The 19,228-nt window shown below is 36.4% G+C and overlaps 6 protein-coding genes across 11 annotated transcripts; 3 read left to right on the forward strand and 3 right to left on the reverse strand.

Annotated features, from left to right (window-relative positions):
* The first annotated feature begins 210 nt into the window (after window positions 1-210).
* Window positions 211-3,277, forward strand: LOC104736728 (putative pectinesterase/pectinesterase inhibitor 28). Of its 2 annotated transcripts, XM_019234474.2 has the most exons (3): window positions 291-1,450; window positions 1,664-2,982; window positions 3,064-3,277. In XM_019234474.2, exons 1-2 carry the CDS (start codon window positions 451-453, stop codon window positions 2,962-2,964), a joined length of 2,301 nt encoding a protein of 766 aa, XP_019090019.2. In that variant the 5' UTR covers window positions 291-450; the 3' UTR covers window positions 2,965-2,982; window positions 3,064-3,277. The 2 variants fall into 2 exon arrangements, with proteins under 2 accessions (XP_019090018.2, XP_019090019.2); XM_019234473.2 differs by having other exon boundaries at window positions 211-1,450; window positions 1,664-3,277.
* A 142-nt stretch (window positions 3,278-3,419) lies between these two features.
* On the forward strand, window positions 3,420-4,905 carry LOC104736727 (uncharacterized). The gene is made up of 6 exons (XM_010456772.3): window positions 3,420-3,745; window positions 3,917-3,983; window positions 4,069-4,131; window positions 4,340-4,384; window positions 4,484-4,540; window positions 4,623-4,905. Exons 1-6 carry the CDS (start codon window positions 3,543-3,545, stop codon window positions 4,713-4,715), a joined length of 528 nt encoding a protein of 175 aa, XP_010455074.1. The 5' UTR covers window positions 3,420-3,542; the 3' UTR covers window positions 4,716-4,905.
* Window positions 4,906-6,441: 1,536 nt separating this feature from the next.
* LOC104736729 (large ribosomal subunit protein eL18x) lies at window positions 6,442-8,265 on the reverse strand. Of its 2 annotated transcripts, none has more exons than XM_087482888.1 (5): window positions 7,933-8,265; window positions 7,536-7,625; window positions 7,299-7,427; window positions 6,874-7,056; window positions 6,442-6,784 (listed from the first exon to the last, which is right to left on the reverse strand). In XM_087482888.1, the coding sequence occupies exons 1-5, from the start codon at window positions 7,933-7,935 to the stop codon at window positions 6,626-6,628; spliced, it is 564 nt and encodes a 187-aa protein (XP_087339014.1). In that variant the 5' UTR covers window positions 7,936-8,265; the 3' UTR covers window positions 6,442-6,625. The 2 variants fall into 2 exon arrangements, with proteins under 2 accessions (XP_087339014.1, XP_087339015.1); XM_087482889.1 differs by having other exon boundaries at window positions 7,536-7,674; window positions 7,784-7,958.
* A 4,108-nt stretch (window positions 8,266-12,373) lies between these two features.
* On the forward strand, window positions 12,374-15,455 carry LOC147929477 (uncharacterized). The gene is made up of 5 exons (XM_087480634.1): window positions 12,374-13,014; window positions 13,369-13,738; window positions 13,913-14,593; window positions 14,818-15,159; window positions 15,384-15,455. Exons 1-5 carry the CDS (start codon window positions 12,374-12,376, stop codon window positions 15,453-15,455), a joined length of 2,106 nt encoding a protein of 701 aa, XP_087336760.1.
* LOC104736730 (folate-binding protein 1) lies at window positions 15,360-17,211 on the reverse strand. 4 transcript variants are annotated; one of them, XM_010456780.3, is made up of 4 exons: window positions 16,856-17,211; window positions 16,159-16,529; window positions 15,758-16,080; window positions 15,360-15,673 (listed from the first exon to the last, which is right to left on the reverse strand). In XM_010456780.3, the coding sequence occupies exons 1-4, from the start codon at window positions 16,935-16,937 to the stop codon at window positions 15,547-15,549; spliced, it is 903 nt and encodes a 300-aa protein (XP_010455082.1). In that variant the 5' UTR covers window positions 16,938-17,211; the 3' UTR covers window positions 15,360-15,546. The 4 variants fall into 4 exon arrangements, with proteins under 4 accessions (XP_010455082.1, XP_010455080.1, XP_087338186.1 ...); XM_010456778.3 differs by having other exon boundaries at window positions 15,360-15,682; window positions 16,856-17,173; XM_087482060.1 differs by having other exon boundaries at window positions 15,360-15,682; window positions 16,159-16,543; window positions 16,856-17,112.
* A 22-nt stretch (window positions 17,212-17,233) lies between these two features.
* LOC104736732 (uncharacterized) lies at window positions 17,234-18,489 on the reverse strand. Its single transcript, XM_010456781.3, has 2 exons — window positions 18,350-18,489; window positions 17,234-17,764 (listed from the first exon to the last, which is right to left on the reverse strand). The coding sequence occupies exon 2, from the start codon at window positions 17,762-17,764 to the stop codon at window positions 17,420-17,422; it is 345 nt and encodes a 114-aa protein (XP_010455083.1). The 5' UTR covers window positions 18,350-18,489; the 3' UTR covers window positions 17,234-17,419.
* Window positions 18,490-19,228: the final 739 nt, after the last annotated feature.

The raw sequence follows: 19,228 nt of genomic DNA on the forward strand, positions 1-19,228 counted from the left end.
TTTTTGAGTTAGATTTTTTTTAATTAGTTTTGGATTATTCATTTTTAGGTCTATCAAATTATGTGAGCAAATTCTTCTGATTAATTATTTCCCATCTAATTTAGCTGTACCTTAAATTAAGTTGATTATATATGATTAATTCTCCATGTTTAGTAACTCAGAAGAAAACCACAAACCTATTTATGTATACGTCTATCTAATTCTTAAGCCAAACGACTTCCCCGCCAAACCTCATAAAACAAAGCAAACCAAAACTACAAAACTCTTCTATCATAAACAAAACTATTCTTGTAAATATTTCCAAAATTATGCAGAACTCACACACCTAAAGAGGCTACGTAAGCTTCATAACAACAAACAGCTCTTCAAAAAAAAAAAAAAAAAGGAGCTGTTCATAAAAAAAGAACCCAAAAAAAAACAAAAAAAATACGATAAACCAAAAAAAAAAAAATGTCATACGGATACAACGACGATGATGCAAAGAGGAAAAAGAGATATGTAATTATCTCTATCTCCTCTGTTCTTTTGATCTCTATGGTTGTCGCTGTGACCATAGGCGTTAGCGTCAACAAGAACGATAACGGGGGTGATGAAGAAATCACAACTTCTGTTAAAGCCATCAAAGATGTTTGTGCACCAACGGATTACAAAAAGACTTGTGAAGATACTCTAAGGAAGGATGCGCAGAACACATCAGATCCGTTGGAGCTGGTGAAGACAGCGTTTAACGCGACGATGAAACAGATAACTGAAGTGGCGAAGAAGTCACAGACTATGATTGAGTTGCAGAAGGATCCGAGGACGAAAATGGCGTTGGATCAATGCAAGGAGCTGATGGATTACGCAATCGGTGAGCTTAGTAAGTCGTTTGAGGAGTTGGGGAGGTTTGAGTTTCATAAGGTTGACGAGGCATTGGTTAAGCTGAGAGTTTGGCTTAGCGCAACGATTAGTCATGAGCAAACTTGTCTTGACGGGTTTCAAGGAACGCAAGGGGATGCAGGTGAGACGATTAAGAAGGCATTGAAAACCGCGGTGCAGTTAACGCATAACGGGCTTGCAATGGTCACCGAGATGTCGAATTATTTAGGGCAAATGCAAATTCCGGAGATGAATAGTCGCAGGCTACTGTCCCAAGAGTTCCCTTCGTGGATGGATGGGCGAACGCGTAGGCTTTTGAACGCTCCTATGTCGGAGGTTAAGGCAGATATCGTAGTGGCTCAAGATGGAAGCGGACAGTATAAGACGATCAACGAAGCATTGAATCATGTCCCCAAGAAGAAGAACACGACTTTTGTGGTTCACATTAAAGGTGGAATCTATAAAGAGTACGTTCAGGTAAACAGAAGCATGACACATCTTGTTTTCATCGGGGATGGTCCTGACAAAACTGTCATTTCCGGCGACAAAAATTACAAGGATGGTATTACCACCTATAAAACCGCCACCGTTGGTAATGATTTCTCTTACATGTCCGTTTTTGACAAATTACAAATTTGTATGTGAATTAGGCCCAAAAAATGTATAGGGCCAATGATTTATTAGCAAAATTTGTTACTTTAGGACCTAACTTAAAAAAATTGGAGATTAATGTCTTTTATGGATGCATAAGGTCCAAAGTTTTAATGAGCCGGCCTGATTTGAATGAGCCTTATGGTTATTGCAGCAATCGTTGGAGACCATTTCATTGCCAAGAACATGGGGTTTGAGAACACGGCAGGGGCAATAAAACATCAAGCGGTAGCGATTAGGGTTCTATCAGATGAATCAATATTTTACAACTGTAGATTTGACGGTTACCAAGACACTCTGTACGCACATTCCCACCGTCAGTTTTACCGGGATTGTACTATTTCTGGCACCATCGATTTTCTCTTTGGAGACGCAGCTGCGGTATTCCAAAGCTGTACTTTATTGGTAAGAAAGCCACTCCCGAACCAAGCATGCCCCATTACCGCCCACGGACGTAAAGATCCGCGTGAATCCACAGGATTCGTGCTCCAAGGGTGTACGATTGTTGGCGAACCGGATTACTTGACAGTCAAGGAAACCAGCAAATCTTATCTTGGAAGGCCATGGAAAGAGTATTCAAGAACTATCTTCATGAATACATTCATCCCGGATTTTATTCCGCCAGAAGGATGGCAACCATGGCTTGGCAATTTTGGCCTTGAAACACTCTTCTACTCAGAGGTGGGGAACACTGGACCGGGTGCAGATGTCACAAAACGAGTTACTTGGCCCGGAATCAAGAAGTTGAGTGAAGAAGAAATCCTAAAAATCACTCCAGCTGAATACATTCAAGGTGATGCTTGGATTCCAGGTAAAGGTGTTCCGTACATCCCAGGTCTTTTCCCTGGAAACAGCTCAGGTACCGATCTAAGCGAATTAGACTCCGCAAATTCTACAACAACCGGCTCCAACACAACAGAGTCATCAGATTCACCATCAACAGTAACGTCTCCTTCAAATTCTCCACCAGCTGGTCATCTTGGTTCCCCACCAACTACACCTTCAACTGTTACGTCTCCTTCAAATTCTCCACCAGCTGGTCATCTTGGTTCCCCACCGACCACACCTTCAACAGTTACGTCTCCTTCAAATTCTCCACCAGCTGGTCATCTTGGTTCCCCACCAGCTACACCTTCAACAGTTACGTCTCCTTCAAATTCTCCACCAGCTGGTCATCTTGGTTCCCCACCAGCTACACCTTCAACAGTTACGTCTCCTTCAAATTCTCCACCAGCTGGTCATCTTGGTTCCCCACCAGCTACACCTTCAACTGTAGTGTCTCCTTCAGCTTCACCACCAGCTGATTATCAAGGTTCCCCATCAACTTCACCTTCACCTTCTCCTTCAGTTTCTCCATCAGCTTCTCCTTCAACCTCTCCATCTGCTTCTCCATCTGCTTCTCCTTCAGCTTCTCCATCAGCTTCACCATCAGATTCTCCAAAAAGCTCGGTTTGAGATGGATTTAAAGGCCAGGTCTAACTAGAGATTGAGTGCTTTCTACTCGTAAACATTTTTTTGGTTTTAATATTTTGGCTAACCTTTTGAGGACATCAGGTTCAGCATTATTGGTGTACCAAGTTAATGAGGTTATCACTAGCTTTTTAAATTCATGTTAACTCTCATGCATGTATATATGCTATAATTATCTTTTCTATATAAAATTAATTAGTACATCTTGTATAAATGGGAGGGTTTATATTCTGTACCGAATAGAGTATATGTAGAAATTTTTCAAACAAATACTAAAATACAATATAACGTTTTCCTATGTGTTAATGGTGATTGAGGACCTTTCGGATCTTGTGTGGGGGAGTCAACAAGGTTGATGCAGCAATTGGACCAAATTGTAACAAAATGACCAAAATTGATCGCATTGCAAAGAAACTCCTTAACCTTTTAATATTTATCACAAATACCAAGAAACTCTTATTTGTTACAAATTAATCCCTCTAATTACTTCGAAATAAATATATTTCTTATATGTTTTTGACCAAAACCCTTAAAGATCTAATTTTTGCTTGGTTTCTCAAACAATGGCGGCTTCGTCTTCCTCCGACGTCTCCTCTGATTCTACAGACTCTCATCGCCCCCGTAGAGATCGCCGTCGTCACCGTAGAAACGACCGTGACAGAGACTCGCTCAAGGTACGGAAGAAGAGCCGATCTACCTCTAAAAAACGCCGTAGACGCCAACACGCCTCCGATTCATCTGGTTCCTCTTACTCCGACTCCTCCAGGTCCGTCGATGTCAACTTCTCTCGACGATTTAATTTCATTTCTTTATCGGAAACACCTTTGGTTTCACGATTTGGCTTTGTTCATTGATGTTAGGGTTTGGTCTAGTGGAATCTGGATGAAATTGTTGAACTTTATAGTTTTTGATTTAGTCAGTGATGTTTTTGTGGCAGAGATGAGAGCTCAGATAGTGAGCACGAGAGGTCACGAAGGCACAAGAAGCATGAAAAGCCAAAGAAGGTTGCTTTTTGTTTTAATCATGTGATGGTTTCTCTCTTTATAGTGGTGTTCAGCTTTAAAAAAGTACTCTGTTTTTGTTTGACAGGCTAAGGATAAGGAGCGAAGTAAGAGTCATCGTCATAAAAGGCATAAGAATAGAGATAGAAAGGTGAGTTATTGTTTCTCATTACGTCTTAGAATGGGTTTTTCGTCAAGATAACATGTTACTTATAATACTTCTTTTGCCTTTTCTCTGTGGCCTCTTCGAACTTGGAGCTGGGGTTGGTGACATGATAAACTGGGGACTTTTGTGTTTTCTTCGGTTTGTTTTTGTTTTATTTTTGTGTTTTGGTCCTGGCATTGTGAGTCTTGTTTAGAAAGGGGAAGGAGAAGGAAGCAGCGGTCCTGTTAAACTATCAAAGGTACTAAATCGATATACTCATAAAGATCTAAACTTGACATGAAGTTCATGTTTCTTTGCTTAACGGTTGTTTGTGCCTGTATTCTCATCTGATTTTCAGTTTTTGAGCCGTGACAAAGACGATGGTGAGCGTAGGAGTGCCGTCTCAGGGAAGAAGGTTATAGTCAAGACTCTCTTTTGGTTTCTAACATTACAATATGTTCTTGCTCACTGTCTTCTTATGTGTGTTTGGGTTACAGATTCTTCTGAAGGTCGACAAGTCCAAAGAGGACAAAGCTGCAGAGAGCAAAAGAAATGAACTGCTTAAATTCTTGAACGCAAGTTTTGACTAGTTTTTTTTTTGGCTTTTGTCTGTCTCCATGATAAAATCTCAACAACGAGCAGAATGTAAGATGTTTTTTTTTTTTTTTTTAATCAGATTCTAGTTTGCATACCTGTTTGGTGATTCAGATTCTTGTTTTGTTTACCCGGAGAACTAAAATCTGTCATGTATTTGAGTTATTGTTATAAGCCTTTTGAACTTGTGTCTTGATTTTCTATTATCTTGTTTGGTCTTAAAACTTTTTGTTATCGCACATTGTTCTTCTTGGAAACCTGAGATATGGTTACTGAGATTTTATCAGTGCGTACATTAAACCAGTTCCAACTTCCTATATATCCAGCCAGTCTGGAACTTTTGAGACATCTCCCTTACCAATGGAGTTGTGTTGTAATGTTGTTGGAGTACATACACTTCTGCTGAGAAGCCTTCGAGCTTTCTTATTTGACAAGTTGTATGATTATGGAAATTCTATTTTGCAAAAACCTTATTTTCTCTACCTTTCTATAGCTGATTTCTGAGGAGTTTAGGAATATTAGAGGGAGTCATAGAGGTCGGGTACCTGCAAAATCTCTTATCATTAGATTCATGAGAAAATCAAGAGTTTGTTTATCGTCACTGAATGGGATAATGGTAGTTTCTTCAGAAATTGCGTAGAATAACAAATAAAACAAGAGTGTTTTGTATAAATAAAAAAATGAGTAAACATGAACATTTGTATAAGAAATATCAATGTATCGCCAGTAAAGAAACATCCTCTCTTATTCTGTTCGACTGCTAATGTGCTATCTCTGCCATCAAACACCCATTTCATTAAGATAAATTCATTTAACTCTCTTCTAGGGAGAGCCAAACATGAATCTTAAAAACTTACATGGGGGATTGGGGGGAAAAGGAACGGATTGTTGTTCGCAGAACGAACAAGCTCTACACAACAGAAAAGATAAGGGGTTCTACCAACCCTAACGATAGAATAGTGACCACTTGGAAGAAGGCAAAAACTCTCGGACCTTCGAAGATTTCGAAGGAGTTTGCTACTCCCAAATCCTAACTTGCTTTTGAAGTGTCAGGGAGATGCAAGTAGGGCAAGCTCAAAACTCGCGATCCAAAAGCCAAAGTTGTTGTCTGTGGGCATCTATCTATCTTTGTGTGGGTTTTATCAGGCTTTAAGGGTAAGGAATGAAACTGTGATTAATAATAGAACCATGAAGGCAGAGGAGACCTTCAAAACAACTAATAGAAGATTCAGAGGAATGGACATCGATACATCCAAACAACGGTTGGAAACGGTGCCGTTGTTGGAACATAAGCTCCAAATCACGTACAGCCATCCAGACAGAGATTGCAGGGAGATGCTAATCTAATTCAGAGTCAGAGATCGTGAATGAGAAATGTGTTTGGTCAATTCTGATATATCATCATGTAAAAGAAGCACCGAGAGAGACCAATGTCTATCTTTCTTTATCTCGTTTGAAGTACAAAACAAACGCCCAATGACAACCACTGTAACATGAATAACGTTATAGACAGTTAAAATCAAGGCTCAGCTTAATATATACAAGTTAAAACCATTTTGAACTTGATCAGTGATGCTATGTCATAGAGATATAAATAGAAACTGAAAATGATATGAGTATGATTTTAGCTAACAAATTATTTCTTCTTAATATTTCAATATAAAAATGTGGACTCTGAACTCTTGTCCTAATTGCTTTAAGACAAGTTTAGAACCATCTCAATGAGGCTAATAATAGTAGTAAGATAAAAAAAGAAAAAAGACAAACCAAAATATCCAATTGTCTATTAAGAAACAAAACAGCAGAAAGCTTATAACAATGTCTAGAACAGGGCAAAGAGGAACCAGCGTTCCCTACCAAAACTTCGTTTTTAAAACCAAGCAACACGAAACACAACAAGGTTTTCTTAGACCTTGAATCCACGACTCTTTCGCCTTCCTCTAGCTTTCTCAAACTTCCTTCCCCTACCCCTAACATATGGCTTAGTGTGACTGTGTGGCACACCAGGAGCAGGTCCAAAATGCTTCACAGCTTCACGTGAGTTCTTTGGTCCTCTAAGGAGAACCTGTCATACATCATCAACACCTCAGAATCATGACTAAACTTAACAATCCAGAGCAGTCCGGTATAAAAAACCATTCAGAATCTACTTACTGTGTTCTGGCCCAAAGGAGCTTTAAGGGCAAGCTGGTCAAAGGTCAAGCACTCCCCTCCCGCTTTCTCTATCCTGGCTCTAGCCCTCTCAGTAAACCTCAAGGCTGTAATCTTCATGGCCGGAATGTCATGAACTCTCAAATCATCGGTGATGGTTCCAACCAAAACACCAATCTTGCCATCCTATAAGAAATAAAAACCACAACCGCATCATCAGCGGATCTAACAAAACAAAATCTCAATCACACTAAGAAACAGAGTAAGAGGATAACTACATTCATTCTCAGATTCAAGTAGATAACCTTATTCTACAATACTAACAAAACAGCCAATCTAAAAAACACCAACTTTAGCAAATGAAACTTGAATTTCCAGAAATGGGGTTAAGCCTTTAGTAAAAGAGAGGAGCTTCTAAGGAAACGAACCTTGCCGTTCATGAAACTGACTAGCTTGGAGAGTGAGAGAGGTGCTTTGTTGACTTTGCTCATGAAAAGCCTCTTGAGAATCACAGCATTGAACTTGCTTTCAGATCTCCTCACCAAAAACCGATAAAGCTGCCAAATTTATCATACAAATACCAAATCTCTATAAACCAATGGAACAAAACAGAGTAAACAAAAGCTTGAGGAACAAACAAACAGATCTCTCTCCATGTTTGTTACCTTGACGAGAAGCTTGAGGTAGACATCATCGGACTTGGGAGCCGTCCTCTTAGTCTTCTTACTCTTACCTCCTGCGATAAGATCGATACCCTACAACGAGAAAACCCAATGAATCAAAAACCTCAAAATGCAATTCAAACTAAACGCAAATCCACGATACAGATACCGCACTACTCCAAATCTACAAAATCTAGATTCCAAAATCGAAACCTAAGGAACTATCATGAGATAAAACCAACAGATCAAACTAAACGCAAATCCACGATACAGATACCGCACTACTCCAAATCTACAAAATCTAGATTCCAAAATCGAAACCTAAGGAACTATCATGAGATAAAACCAACAGATCAAGCTCATAGGTGGAGAGATTTGAGAGGCGGAGATTAGGAATTACCATGGCTGCGTCTGGGTTTGTGCTGCGAGACAAAAATGAAGTTAGGGTTTATGAATTTATAGGTAGCAACAAGGCGAGCTCGCTTACATTTTTTAGGTTTTCATGGCCTTCATCTTTTGCTTTAGGCTTTTTGGGCCCAAATTACAAGCCCATTTGCTAAACATCCTTCGGCATGAACTTGGTTTTTAATTCAAAGCCAGAATGTTTTTTTGTTTTTTTTTGTTTTTTGTAATGCCAACTGCTAAACGTATATAGTGGACAAAAGGAAAAAAAAATAATTATATTAAATTTAAGGCTCTTACTAGTGTTTTCTTTTTCATTTAATACACTAGTGCATTTTTACAAGGGAGGAAATATGTGTAATTTGTAACTCTTAACATTTACAAGTAGAATCTTTTTTCCTGGAAAAGTCTTACAAATTTGAGGCATACCTTCTTGTTTTTTATTTTTTATTTTATTTTTAAGGGAGTGTATTCAACTTTACATTTTAAAATCTACAAATTCTATGTTATTTAATTATGGATTTAAAAAAATCTATTAAAATTCACTGTTATTGAACTGATGATTTAAAAATCTATTTTAAAATCCATAGTTATTGAAATGATGATTTAAAATTTTACTTTTTAAATCCATTGTTATTCAAAACAGTTTGTGATTTGGATTTTAATGATTTTTTAGGGATTTTGGAGGATTTGAGAAGATTTGTTTAGTTAAAAATACAAAAATCTAAAGGGGGTGTATTCAAACCATGATTTTGGAGAATTTGATGGGATTTAGAAAATTTAGAATTTTGATAGATTTTAGGGAAGTTGATATGATTTTCTGTAAAATTCTTTCAAATCCCACCTAAAACCATGAGATTTGGATTTCTGTATTTTTAACTAAACAAATCCTCTCAAATCCTCCAGAATCCTAAAAATCATTAAAATCCAAATCCACAAAATTGTTTTGAATAACAGTAGATTTTAAAGTAGATTTTTAAATCATCAGTTCAATAACAGTGAATTTTAATATACTTTTTAAAATCCATAATTGAATAACATAAGATTTGTAAATTTCACACAAATCACTTAAATGTCAAGTTGAATACACCCCCTAAATATAATGGTTTTAGGTGAGATTTGAAAGAATTTTACAATAAATCATATAAATTTTCCTAAAATCATCAAAATCATTTAAACTCTCATAAAACTAAAATCACTTGGAATATTAGATTGAATACACTCCCTAAGACTCAATTCTTGGTTGAGAATATAACCTTATACAAAGCTTAATCAATATGGATATAAATCGCTAGTCAGTTAATTCTAAACTATAATTACAAATCTATAATATATGTAATAAGTTATTAGGGGATGTTATTGGATTCTAATTTATAAAGATTTTTGAAGAGTTCAACAAAATCATTAAAAGTGAATAAGTCAAAGATTGTTAAAGATTGTTAGAGAGTTTTGTTGATTAGTTTTCTAAAATCATGTAAAGTGCTCCAAACAATCCATGTATTTTTGTGATACTTTCCATGACTTTATTTTGTAAAGAAAGTGTCTAAAATCATGAACCAATAACTTAATAATTGAATTCATTAACAATCCTATATTCTTTCATTTTAATTGAATAACACAAAACTTTTAATGAATTTCTAAAAGTCTGAATCCAATAACCCAAATTTGTTAAGATTTTAAATGATTTTTTACAAATCACAAACTAATAACACTAAACTTTAACAGCGTTTAACAAAATCTTGATCTAATAACAACATATTCTACATAACATTTAAAATCTTTAAAACTCTATATAAATCTCAAACCAATAACCCCCACTTAATTTTATTTGCTATGCTAGGTCCGTCCCACAATTGATTTTAATATTTCTAATCCACAAAATCATCTTGCGAAATCTGCTTGAGTATAGAGTATGCCCGCATTCATCCCGCTTTAGTTCACAAGACCATGCATATATTTTACTCAATTACATTTTCTAATTGTGTTTGAATGGTATCACTTTTTAATTTACAAAATATTTTCTATCTCAAGTTTCTAACTTACATTTTACTGTTTTAAATTTATTTTTAAAAATTATATAATTTCAGTTTTTAATGGTTTATTTTAAAAATATCTTATATAATTTCAGTTTTTTCAAGATATATAAATGCCTTATATTTTAATGGTTTTCATGAATTGCACAAATTTATTGCGAAAAGAGGCAATGATTTTGGTCGTGGAGTTTGATTGGTTAACAAGTTGTGTGGTAGTATATAAAAGAGATTTTGAATGATTATTTAGTGGAAGAATGTGAGGAAGCTAACGAAGAAGAGAAAGACAAATAGTACAAAGTGTAAGTATAAATTCATGATTTTTATCAGATTTGAATTTTTAAAAGAGTATAACGTTTGAGTATAACGTTATATATTTTATATTTTTTTAAAATTGTGTGTTTGAAAGAAAAAAGCTGTCTTAATAGTAATTTAAAGGTGTAATCAAGTTTTGAATCCATGAACATCATCCTTGACAATTTTGAATTCCTCAGATTCCCCAAATCGTCTACAAAGACTACCGTCACAGAAGAAAACTTCACACCGATTACAGATTCGTCAAAAGTCTCTACATCATTAGAGGGCTCCCCCCCAATCCACCGTATCAAGAACATTGTCGCCATTTGCATATTCTTCTTTATACACGTACACTCCTCTTAGCTCTGCGTCAGATGGTCCACTGGATATGGGGAGGGAAGAATCAAAACCTAGAATCGTTGAACCATCCTCCCATGTGAGCTTTTCTCCCGCCACTACTGTGAGAAGGGCCGATTGCACAGCCGACGGTAAAATATCCCAGTTACCCGGAGCCAGAAGGTTTTGGGCCACTAATATTTGAAAAACAATTAAGATCTAATATTAGGGATCTGAAAAACAATTAAGATCTTCCCCGAAAACCATGATTTTAAGGTAAGCAAGAAAGGATCTGAACATTATTACTTCTGATCACAAAACTAGATCAAAACCCTAGAACATAGATCTTATGCAATAAGAAGTAACTGGTTGAGTATAAGTGTATGTACAACGTCTCACATCAGCTAGAAAAGATTAGACGATGGATGGAAACCATTATAAATAAGACTAATATCCTTCCAACTATGAATGAACAAGAAGCTTGATTTATCATGCTTCCAAATTTAAAAGTTTTATTTGGTTTATTATAGCAAATTAAAACTTCTAAAAAGTTTCAAAATATTATAATATTTTAAAAAGTTTAAAGTATTAACAATATTGAAAGTTTATATGTAGTTGAAAAGTTTAAAATAATTATTGAAACTTTTAAAAGATTCAAATATTATAAATATTTAAACTTAATAAAATGTTTAAAAGTACTATAAATAATTCCATAGAAAGTTTAAAATATTATAAAAAGTTTAAGTATCATTAATATTTAACTCTAAAAAAAAATTTATAAATATTTAAACTAAATCTAAAGTTTAAAATATTATAAATATTTAAACTCTATTAAAAATTTAAAAGTTTAAGTAGTATTAAATAATATATATTTAATACTACTTATATTTTAACATAAGTAGTATTATACTACTTCTATTTTAACATAATTATTGAAACTTTTAAAAGATTCAAATATTATAAATATTTAAACTTAATAAAATGTTTAAAAGTACTATAAATAATTCCATAGAAAGTTTAAAATATTATAAAAAGTTTAAGTATCATTAATATTTAACTATAAAATAAATAAAAATGCTATAAATATTTAAACTAAATCTAAAGTTTAAAATATTATAAATATTTAAACTCTATTAAAAATTTAAAAGTTTAAGTAATATTAAATAATATATATTTAATACGAAAAAGAGAAATAAAAATAGTATAACGTTTAAGTATAAATTTTTATCAGATTTGAACTTTTAAGAGAGTATAACGTTTAAGTATTACGTTATATATTTTATATTTTTTTAAATTGTGTGTTTGAAATAATTTTTTTTGCCTTAATAGTAATTTAAAGGTTTTTATAAAATAATCTTTCATAACTAACATCAATTATATATAATATTTTTACCAAAATATATTAAATAAACTCACGCGTCGGTTCAAAACCTAGTATGAGTTAAAATGATCATTGATGTTGTGGTGTATTTTTTTTTGTGCAATTTAATTTATATCATGTGAAATTTGATTAGTATAAATTAATAGTTGTATAGTGAAAAAAGTACCTCATCAATATGACAAAACGGTTATATAGATCTTATATTTTGATATCATATTTAATATATTTAACATAAATATTTTAGTAACAAATAACGTTTTTAGTTTAATTAGAGATGCTTCACGTGTTACGCACTAACTTGTCGTGTAAAGGGAAATTTATGGCGATAAAGACCGAATATGAGTAAGGCGTATGATAGGGTCGAGTGGGCCTTTGTTGAGGCACTAATGCGAAAAATGGGGTGTGCGGAAACATGGATTGCTTGGATTATGTTCTGTGTCACTTCGGTTGAGTATAAAATTCTTTTGAATGGCCAACCAAATGGGTTGATAGTCCCGGAGAGAGATCTACGACAAGGGGATCCTTTGTCCCCTTACTTGTTTATATTGTGTATGGAAGCTTTGATTGCCAATATACGGAAAGCGGAGAGGGAAAAAATAATCACAGGGATAAAAGTGGCGCATAAATGTCCGCTTATAACGCATTTGTTGTTCGCTGATGATAGTCTTTTCTTCTGTAAGGTTGACAAGGAACAATGTAAGGTCATTTTGGATATTTTAACACAGTATGAGTCGGTTTCGGGGCAACAAATAAATTTTGCCAAATCTTCGCTACAATTTGGTCATAAGGTCGATGAGGACAAAAAGGCGGAGATGCAAGGGGTTCTAAGGATTACAAATTTAGGTGGTATGGGATCTTATCTTGGTTTACCAGAAAGTTTGGGTGGGGCTAAAACGAAGGTTTTTGCCTATGTTCGGGATAGGATGCAGAGTCGGACGAATGGTTGGACAACAAAATTGGTTTCAAAAGGGGGAAGGGAAGTGATGATACAGTCTGTGGCGACTGCAGTTCCGACGTTTGTGATGTCATGTTTCCGGTTACCGAAGACAATTACATCCAAACTAACTAGTGCAGTGGCAAATTTTTGGTGGAGTTCCAATGGCCAAACAAGAGGCATGCATTGGTTAACTTGGGATAGGTTGTGTGTTAGTAAGCAATTGGGGGGGGGGGGGTTAGGATTCAGGAATATTGATGATTTTAACTCGGCTTTGTTGGCTAAACAATTGGGGCGACTGCTTGAGGTTCCGGACTTGCAGTTTGCCAGGGTTTTTAAAAGTAGGTACTATAGGAATACACACCCACTGGATCCAATTCGGTCTTATTCTCCATCGTATGGGTGGAGGAGTATTTGTTCTGCTTGCTCTCTGGTAAACAAAGGACTTATTAAAAGGGTTGGCACGGGAGATTCCATCTCAGTATGGACTGACCCGTGGATACCGGCTCAATTCCCGAGACCAGCGTTATGCAAGGGTCCTTTTAAGGATCTCAATCTCCAATTGACTCACTTAATTGATCTTCGAACAAATACTTGGCGTATGGACATGCTCAACGAGCATTTTGATCCCCTGGATGTCGCTTTGATAAGGGCATTACCTTTAGGAAGCATTCAAAGGGAAGACCAGTTAGGTTGGCATTATACCAAAAATGGAAAATACACAGTTAAGTCTGGTTACCTTTTGGGTCATCGGGAAGTACCTGGAACTTTTCAAGCACCTGGTTGTGGACCAGAGATTACCTCCCTCCTGGCCAGTGTTTGGCAGGTTCGTTGTCCACCAAAAATTCAACATTTTATGTGGCAAGTTTTATTGGGGTGTATTTTGGTCTCGGCAAATTTGAAAAGGCGGGGCATTGCCTGCGATCTAGGCTGTGCACGGTGTGGTGATGAGGAGGAAACGGTAAATCATGCCACATTTGTTTTTCCTCTGGCTCGACAGGTTTGGGCTTTAGCAAACGTACCAGTGGGGGCTATTTCCTTTCCCACGGAGTCCGTATATGCAAATGTGGATCATTTTCTGGGCAACAATAACCCTGCATCTCAGGTTTCAATGTTTCCCAGGCTTATGTGGTATATTTGGAAAGCAAGGAATGCACGGGTATATGAAAATATTGTTGAGCGTCCTGAGGATATTGTCTTGGTAGCGGAAGGTGAGGATTTGTCGTGGCAGCAGGCTCAGGTGGAGAGTGAGGGTATGGATTCAACCTCTATCACTCTCGCTCCAGACCCCCGACCGAGGGTAGCCACTGCTAATCTTCTTGCGTCTTTTTCGGGTTATCGTTGTTTCGTCGATGGATCATGGAAAGCGGGTGACCCGCTCGCTGGTGCGAGATGGGTTTGTTCGTCGTTTCAGGACACGTCGCCATTTCGAGGAGTCACTAATTTCCGATGGAGTCTCTCCCCCTTACATGCAGAAGTAGAAGCTTTCATTTGGGTGATGCGGTGCATGATCAGACATGATTTCAGAGATGTGGCGTTCTTTACAGACTGTTCAGACTTGGTGAAGATGGTGTCTTCTCCTGCGGACTGGCCAGCTTTCTCGGCGTATCTTGACGACATCAAGATTGACAAGGAAGAATTTTCATCCTTCTCTTTATCTTTTATCTCTAAAAATGCAAATGTAAGTGTGGATTCTCTGGCACGCAAAACACGTGTTTATCCGCATCATGTTTTGTTTGTAAACAATTTCCCTTCCAATTGGCTTGTTTGAGCTAATCTTTTGTTGACAAAAAAATAAAATAAAAAAAGAGTGTCACAAACAATTTTGCATATCGTCAAAATGCCACATTTGTTCATCTTTAATCCTTGGCAAAGGTTTGATTTTCTTGTCCCTAATTTTATCAGCATAAAAAGACAGAACAGTACAACACAGTTCTTGACCCGCTCGCTGGTGCGAGATGGGTTTGTTCGTCGTTTCAGGACACGTCGCCATTTCGAGGAGTCACTAATTTCCGATGGAGTCTCTCCCCCTTACATGCAGAAGTAGAAGCTTTCATTTGGGTGATGCGGTGCATGATCAGACATGATTTCAGAGATGTGGCGTTCTTTACAGACTGTTCAGATTTGGTGAAGATGGTGTCTTCTCCTGCGGACTGGCCAGCTTTCTCGGCGTATCTTGACGACATCAAGATTGACAAGGAAGAATTTTCATCCTTCTCTTTATCTTTTATCTCTAAAAATGCAAATGTAAGTGTGGATTCTCTGGCACGCAAAACACGTGTTTATCCGCATCATGTTTTGTTTGTAAACAATTTCCCTTCCAATTGGCTTGTTTGAGCTAATCTTTTGTTGACAAAAAAATAAAATAAAAAAAGAGTGTCACAAACAATTTTGCATATCGTCAAAATGCCACATTTGTTCATCTTTAATCCTTGGCAAAGGTTTGATTTTCTTGTCCCTAATTTTATCAGCATAAAAAGACAGAACAGTACAACACAGTTCTTGACGCATTTGGCAAAATTTCACTTGAGACAAGACTTTGATAACAGTTAATTCCTGGCTTTTACAAACTACTGCCACAAAATATATATCCTTACATAGCTTAATCAGAGCTTGTTGATTGGTGAAAAGAAGTCAACTTTGAACTGTTCTTCTATTTATAGCTGCACTATATGAATCCCCGTTCGTGTTCCCACCCAATCTTCTAGCAGTCCTCTGAATCGCAGCTAGCCGCTGCTTCTGATTACGGTTATTAGATTGCCTGAAGCACCTAAAGCAAGTGTTAGTATGGTGAAATGTTACCCTAGAGACTTAAAATTGAAGAGAGAAGCAAGAACGGTGAGACCTGATCAAGAACATTCCCGCTACAAGAAACGATATTCCCAAAGAAATTTTCTGAATCGTCGTCATTTCACGAACCCATTGGAGAAGATCTTTAAAACATGACAAAGTCTCAGTCTTTAAAGGCCTCTCCTTTCTCGAGTCTCTTGACCATGACTCCACGACTGATTCTAGACTCGCTTTGCTTCCGTAGCATGGTTTTTCTCTAGAATCACCATTTGCTTGGACAGCAAAACCAGCTGCTTCACAGAATGCTGTGCCATTGGATTCCCAATTTGAGGCCTTAACGCAGATGATGTTGTCGTTTACTCCACAAGGGCCAATCACCTAAGCACACATATTTGAAAACCATTAGATCCCAACAATCCAGAGGTTTCACAATCTTCCAAACGAGAACTTTCTCACCCGTGTAAGCGCATTACTGGCAAAGTATGCGTCTTTGCAAGCTTCAAAGACTCTGTCACAAAACGAGGCGCAAATCCGAGGAGGACCCGGTTGAATTCCAACATTTGGGTTACAGATTGAACACTCCAATAACTCGAACAACTGCAAGCATTCTTGACTAGCTTCTCCATAAGTAGCCAAGTTTCTAACAGCTACGAAAGCCGAGTTTGTCTGAACAGAAGAGCAACAAGTCCTTTTACGAAACACCCGGCACAGAGTAAGATCCTTGGATCCTCTACCAACAGATTTAGGAGGCTTTCCTTCTGATTCATATGGCGGAAACCGCCCTCCTTTAGAAACACATACTCCTTTTAACTCCGGTTTCACTGCACCTGAAAACATTGTTCTACAACCATTCATTCTTAAGCAAGTATAACCACCAACAACGAGCATCCTCACTCAAAATTGAACAGCTTTTCATAAGTTTGTATTCCAAAGTTCCATCTCTTTTCAATGTTATAACAATATCCCAACACTAAGCTAGCATTTCTAATTGATGTATTATGCATCAGACGAGTCAAGACGATCCACCAAACGACAAAAACGAATGAAAAATTGAAACTTTGAGTAACAGAATCCAATATCCTCGGAACCCATTTCTAGAATCTAACCAAACAGATCAGATAAACAAAAAAGAACCCTGAGATTTGATACTAACCTGACGAAAAGGAGATCAGGAGATGAAGAAACAAGAGCGGACTCTGAATCAGAAACAATCTCTTCGTTAAACATCTTCCCATCTCTCTCTCTCTCTCGACTAGACTGATCCAAATTAAGCTCGAAGCAAAAGACAAAAGACAAAGTACTCGTGAGGTAAGGTTCTACAAGTCTTGCCCGAGACCGAGAGGAAGAGTATAACGGGTCGACCCGAATACCCAATTGCACAGACTCCGTCAAATTGGGTTTAAGAACAGAATCTCACTTTATTGATTAATCAAAATCTCTCTTTTATCGTCACTTTGGGACCCGTTAGAATAATCTTGTCAAGAAAACACCATTAAATCAAATTACACTATACTATCAAAAACTAATTAAATGTTTTAATCTATTTTATTTCAATAGTCAAAAAGCTTATACGTTATAACATTCATTATCTTAGAAAAAAAAATTCTCCTTAAGCAAGAAACATGGATTTAAAGCAATCTGCCCCCATTAACCGGAAAAAGAAACGACAATGTTCTGAATTAACAACATGAAACTGATTCAGATTATTGAACAATCCTCAAAGCAACTTGACGCCAGCTTCTCTTACGGAATCGATGACAGCCTTGACTTTACCGTGATACCTCTGCTCTTTCTTCATCTGGATAGTAATAGCTGGAATATCTTTCATCAAGAGTCTTTCTCCAAGAATCTTACCAATCTTTGCAGCAGCAGCGACGTCGCGTGTGATGTCCATTGTTTCCCTCAGTGCTTTCTCCTGCGAGCTAGCTGAGCAAGCTACTGTAGCTGTTGGTGAGTGGATGACTTGTGCGTGAACAAACTTGTTTGTGAAGTGCATTTTCAGCACGTAAGGTTTGAGGTAGTCGAAGAGACGTGGTGGTCTTACTGCCGGTGGTATCACCATCTGAGAAACAAAGGATTTAAACCCTTCAAAACTGAGAATCTAAAGCAAACATTTAACTGAGAATCTAAAGAAAACATTTTAAAAGGGCTTTTACAGAACAATGGAATCAAACTCTTTTTAACTTTCACAAACGCATCAATCAGCCCATGACCAAGATTCAAAACTTGGAATCCGTAAATGATGTAATCGAAATTGCATTCATACACAAAGATCATATAAGCAGAGACAACTCCAATAGATGAAGTATAACATAATATCAAGAAATGAACATCCCATCCAAAGCCAAATCCTTGCAAGTAATTTCTGATTTTTCTGTCAGACATTTCATCAAACACCTGGTGGGTGGATAACAACAATTTGTGATTTAAACCCACAAACATAAACTAAAACACCAGAGAACCTGCATCTAAAAGCTAGAATCGAATCTATCTAAGTCCGTCAGTTACATTTCCAGGAAAACTAAGACTAAACCAAAGTAGAGAAGATAAATTTAAATCTCTTCATTTTTTTAATCTATTATGGGATGAAATCCAAAAAATTAAAGATTAACCAAAGCTCATTCTTCGGAACACGATAATGGCGTACCTGTAGCTGTGGAGGAAGATCTTGGAAGACGGAACTGTATGCAGCGATCTCTTGATCTTTGAAAGAGAAGAAGATACGTTTAGGGCTTTTTTTAGGCTTTGTGATTCAGGGCTTTTTTTGATAATGAATTAACAGACGTGACCTCGATTTATTTGTTTAATTGAAATAAACCCCTAAACTTTCAGATTTGTTTCTAAAATCCAGAATATTTGTAATGGGGGGGGGGGGGGGGGGGGGTTAGTTAAGTTTGAGCGTTTGCCTCTTTACCCATAATCTCTCACAAAATAAATAATAAAATAATAAATCTTATTGTTTAATTGTGTGAATCTCTCGAAAAAAAGAATGAATTACTTTTTCACCATTTTTTTAAGAGATTCTCCTAATTAAATATTAATATTTAATATTTTATTATTACATTTTTTTATATAAGAAAATATCGTGAGAGACTACCAATGCTCTAATGGGCCGAAAGTCTCTGGCACATTTTCCGACTTAAAAAGAAAATATGTAAACTTTTTTTTTGTTTTTTAAAAATCTAGCTTCACTTTGTTAAAATTGGAATAGAGATTTTTTATACTTATATATAGGACTGGGCATTCGGGTAACCCATTCGGGTTTGAGTATTATCTATTCGGATTTGGGTAAACGGGTTTAGAAAAATAGAACATATTGGGTATTTTCAGATATATGGGTTCGGTTCGGTTTGGATACTATCGGGTTCAGGTGGGTTTGGGTTACAAATTTTAGAACCCGATTAGTACCCGAATTACCGGGTATCCGAAAAAATATTACTAAAATTAATTAAATTTAAATAAATTTAGTTAAATTTTGACTTATGTGACAAAATATTTTAGATATTTTGATTATTTTTTATATTTA

This window comes from Camelina sativa, chromosome 13, assembly GCF_030686135.1.
Source record: "Camelina sativa cultivar CO46 ecotype springtype chromosome 13, ASM3068613v1".
NCBI lineage: Eukaryota > Viridiplantae > Streptophyta > Magnoliopsida > Brassicales > Brassicaceae > Camelina > Camelina sativa.